Raw genomic sequence first — 4,556 nt, 5'->3', positions numbered from 1 at the left:
CACACACACACACACACACACACACACACACACACACACACACACACACACACACACACACACTTACACACACACTTACACACACACACACATGCACACTCACTCGTCTACACACACATACACACATGCACACATGTATTCACACCAACATATACACATCCATGTACCCATCCCCATCCTGCAGGTCCTCCTTGACGTGGCGCACAGCCTGCAGTACATCCACCGCATGCACTTGCTGCACTCTGACGTCAAGCTCGACAACGTGCTGCTCAAGAGCGACCCCTCGCGCCCCTCGGGGGTCACGCCCAAGCTCGCGGACTTTGGCCTAGTGGGTGGCGTACGCACTGGCTCTACCCTAGGGCCGCACTTCGTGATTCTGATTCTAGGGTTTAGGGTTCTTGTGTTGGGGTTCAGGTGCTCGCAGAACTCGGCCTGGTGGGTGGTGGGAGCAGGGGCCTTGTCGAGTCCACTCAAACATTCGCAGGAGACGAGCTAAGGGCTGTTTTGTAAAGTCGGCGGGGCGACAGATAGACCTGGGATGGAGAGTGTCGAAGTTAAGGCATGACCCTGTGTGCCCGGCAGCTCACCTTGCTTGTCAAACAACCATTGCGTAACGATGCGCCGCTCCTGGGCTGGCGTCGCAGGCCAAATTTTTGAAGGACGAGGGGTCGACCGTCAATCAGAGCGGCGCGGGCACCATCACCCACCTGGTGGGCAGGGGCGACCGCTGCTTGTGCGCAGCGCCCTGTAAATATGCACGCCCATATCGTACGCGCACGCTCACACACACGCGCGCGCGTGCTCGCACACACACACATACACACACACACACACACACACACACACACACACACAAGGAAAGCCTCGCCCACGCCTCTTTTTTGATGCCGGCCGACTCTCCCCCCCCCCCCCAGGCGCCGGAGATGTTCCGTGTCGGCACACGCATCACGACCGCGGTGGACGTCTACGCGTTTGGCGTCCTGATGTGGGAGTTCTACACGCGGCAGCAGCCATACTCGGGTGCGCATCCGCCGGACCAGACGGGCCGGCGGCGGCCGCGGGTTTGTCTTCGTCGCGGTCGCGCTGTTGGCAGCCAGGGGCCCACCCCTGGACTCCTAGCACTGGCTGTGCGGCACGGCGTTTGGTCCGCCACCCTGTGCAACCTGACCAGAACCACTTTACGTCAGGCAGGGACCGTGCGGCCCCAGCATGCACAAAAGCGGCACACATGCACGCATGCAACCTCGCGCTCTCGCTTGACCCCCACGGATTCGCCTCCACGAAGACAGCGATCGCGGCCCGCCCTGACCCGCTCCGGGCCCCGCCGCGCCGCCCCCTGCCAGGCTACTCGCGAGACGGCGTCGCGGACACTGTGCGGGCAGGTGGCCGTCCCACGTTCCCGCCAGGCACCCCACCCAGCTTCTCGCAGCTCGCCACCGCCTGCTGGGCCCACGACGCGTCGGCGCGGCCCCCCATGTCGCTCGTCATCTCACGCCTCCAAGACATCGCCGCCGGCGCCGCCGCGGCGGCGCCGCCGCCCGCCGACGTCACCAAGCCGCCGCCCGAGCTTCCGGCAGCCTGAGGCGCGCACCCGCGCGGCGCCGCCGCGCCCGCGTCTCTGGCGTACGCATGTGCGAGCTGTACGGCTGCGAGCGAGGGCGTCGCGCATCGGGACGTGGCCGGGCGCGTTTTTTCCAGCCGACCAGCATTCGTGCGAGAGCGCGTTGGTGCTGGGTTCGCTCTCCTCAAACCAAGGCTCAACCAAATCTGTCGGCGCACTGCTGCAGTCAGATGACGGCCATCAGTTCACAGGCCATTGGCTAGTCATTCTTGCCACACCGGCGTCGCCGCTACTGCGGCACGAGCCGCGGACGCACTGTCCTCAACGGCAAGGCCGCTTTTTTGCTTTTCCTGCCAACCATCGCTCATCGTCTCACCGCGCGAGCCCGTCGCTCGCGCAAACTTCATGCCCGACGGCGCCTTGGCGCGCGCGCCGATCCTGCATCATCACTGCGTGCTGAACGGCTCAGTGTTGTTTGTCTGCTCACGAGTTGCCGCCGGGCTGCAGGCCCGCTCACTTAGCCTGATATTTCGTCCCTCCCCACACAGACGGCCGCCAGTCCGCTCCGCCTGACCATCCATCGCCTCATGCTGGCGAGTTGCCGCCGGCCGCGGCGCTGCACTCACGCCCCTTCCACTTCCCTGTCGTTGTGCCTCTGACCCCACTGCTACCTGTGCGCCTCGCACCCTCAGCCGAAGAACCGGCTTCTTTTTCGAAAAGACAGGAGACAGACTTTGCCGGCTGCCCGCACCGCACATTCTCTTTGTGCCGGCTCCTTTTCCCTTGATACAGCACGCGTCGGGGCGAACCGGAAAGCGTCAACGCACAGCTACACCTTGCCGGCACACGGCGCTGCTTCCCGGTGGCCCTCGCGGCCGCCGCGCCCGAGCGGCTCGGCCGGCGGCGCGAGGGCCTATCAGCAGCGCAGTTTGTGAGGCGCGCGCGGGTCGGGAGCCGCGCCCGCCGTTGCTTTCCATGCACTCCAGCTAGCAAGCCTCGTTCCGCGCGCACTTCGCCCCGCCGGCCTTGTCTGCACGCTGGACCCGACCCACTGGATAGGATGCGGCGCCGCGGGCGCGGCCGCGAAACCCTGGGGCCGTCTGGCGCGGCAGCGCGACGCGCCCCGCCGCCCCGTCGGACCATGTGTCTGTTGTGCTGCCCCAACCGCTCAAGATGCCTGCCGCCTGCGCTGTTCGGAACGCCGGTGACGTGCGGCGCCCCCTTCTCTGCACCCCGAACTGCTCTCCTGGCCTCGCTTGCCTGCCTTCCTGTCTTTTCCCGCCCTTGTGTCCGCGGCCCAACCACCTCCGGCCGCTCTAGCGTTTGTTCGCCCCCAGCGCTGCCGGGGAATCTGCTTGGTGCGGCGCGCGCCCCTTCGCGCCGGCCCGTCTCGATGAATGACATTGCGTGACGTCATGCATGACACATGTGGTGCCCGGAGACCCGCCGGCGCGACACGCGGCAACCGACGGCCCTGGCTCTGCCAAGGTCCCCCACATTTTCAGCACTGTTCACCAGGGCAGCGCCGCCCTGCCGTCGGCCGGCCGCCCCTCCTTCCTCAAGCCTGCAGAGCCCGCCACGCTTGCTCCCCGGGCGCCGGCGGCGCGTGCATTGTTTGGTTGGCGCGCCGCGCCAAAGCGCAGGCTACGAGGCCGGCCGCCTCGACGCTTTACACGTGCCGTGCAGGATGCAGGCGCAGAAGCGTGTGGCGCCGCGGCGCCTCCCTTACGCCTGCGCGGAGCGCGAGCCCGCGGGCCTGCACCGCATCCCTGGCCAGGTTGTGCAGCCTCTGCGGGGACTGCATATCCCGCTTGTTGTGACCCATCTGTCACCACTGATGCCCTCCGCGCCCTTCCTGTCTGGAATTCGAGTGCAGCCTGGCTTCAACGCCGGCGCGCTGCGCGAGGGGCGCGCGTGCCCCGCGTGGCAACTGCTACAGCAAACTCTTGGGTGGGGCAGGCGACGGAAAGCGGCGAGGCGCCGGCCTTGAAACTGCCTATGTCGCCGATGCGTGGTTCGCTTTGACTGGACGTGCTGCGGCGACTTGCGGTGCGTACAAACCAACGCTCTTTATGAATTTGATACTGATGTTTGTTCTTAGGATACCGAGGGGGGTCCAGGGCGTGTCAGGAAAGCTGGCTGGCACTGCGTTGCAATGTAACTGAAAGGTTCGCACGGACGTCCTCGCGGGCGAGTGGCCGGCGGGCCCCACAGGACAGGGTGGCGCAGGCGCGTTCGTGGTGGTTCGAGAGGGGAGAGGATGCAGGGGCTAGTCGTTTGCAGCGGCGCAGCCTGCGCCATGCCTGTCTGTCAGGCCGTCACCACGGGGAAAGAGCGCTCGGCAAATTGAGCCGGCCGCAACGTGCAGGGTGCGTGGTGGCGTGGTATCAAGGAAGCTGCGCTTGCTGGATGGCGGCAAAATCAGTGCTCACGACTGCCTTACCGGACAATTGCTCGCATGTGCATATGGTGTGCTGCGAGGCGGGCCCTGCACGGCCGCGCACCAGCCATGTGCACTCGCTGAGGGTCCTGGTCAAATTGGACCTGCCCGGACATCAGCAGGCTGGCGAAACCAGCTTCCCTCCTCGGCCCCGTCCCCATACAGTAGCTTGTTGGTGTGGCGGGAAGGTCAAGGGCAGTCCATCATGTGAGCCGCAATCGGCCGCGTCTGTCCCAGGGTGCTGGCTGCTGTGGGAGAGTGCGGCTGTCGCGGGCACCGGAACCATCAGCCAGCAACAGTGCCTGCATGGAAGCCACCCGTGCGCCTTCGCACCAGCGTGTATACAGTATTTGCGGCCTGCTTGTTCGCGCGTCAGAAAAGCTGATTTGTGGACTCACATACACGCTTCTTAGGAATTGCGCGCAGATCCATCGTTTAGAGGTCTGCCCAACGCGTAGGGTCCTGCCGCTCGTCAAACAGCCTGGCTAGCTGCTAAAATAGTGCACATCATTATAGTGGTGGTCTCTGGCGGCCCTGTCATCTGAACAGCGGCCT

General features: G+C 65.2%; 1 protein-coding gene across 1 annotated transcript in view; it reads left to right on the top strand.

Annotated features, from left to right (window-relative positions):
- MNEG_3643 (putative serine/threonine-protein kinase roco8) overlaps positions 1–1,582 on the top strand; it is a gene marked incomplete at both ends in the record, with an annotated part of 8,018 nt that extends 6,436 nt beyond the window's left edge. Inside the window, 4 exons of the mRNA XM_014047882.1 lie at positions 185–328; positions 645–710; positions 915–1,020; positions 1,344–1,582. Of these exons, the coding sequence (XP_013903336.1) occupies positions 185–328; positions 645–710; positions 915–1,020; positions 1,344–1,582 (555 nt within the window). The remainder of the gene's footprint in view (positions 1–184; positions 329–644; positions 711–914; positions 1,021–1,343) is intronic.
- Between the last annotated feature and the right edge of the window lie 2,974 nt (positions 1,583–4,556).

The sequence above is a fragment of the Monoraphidium neglectum genome, assembly GCF_000611645.1.
Source record: "Monoraphidium neglectum strain SAG 48.87 unplaced genomic scaffold scaffold00467, whole genome shotgun sequence".
Taxonomy (NCBI): domain Eukaryota; kingdom Viridiplantae; phylum Chlorophyta; class Chlorophyceae; order Sphaeropleales; family Selenastraceae; genus Monoraphidium; species Monoraphidium neglectum.
This window is presented reverse-complemented; position numbering and strand designations above follow the sequence as displayed.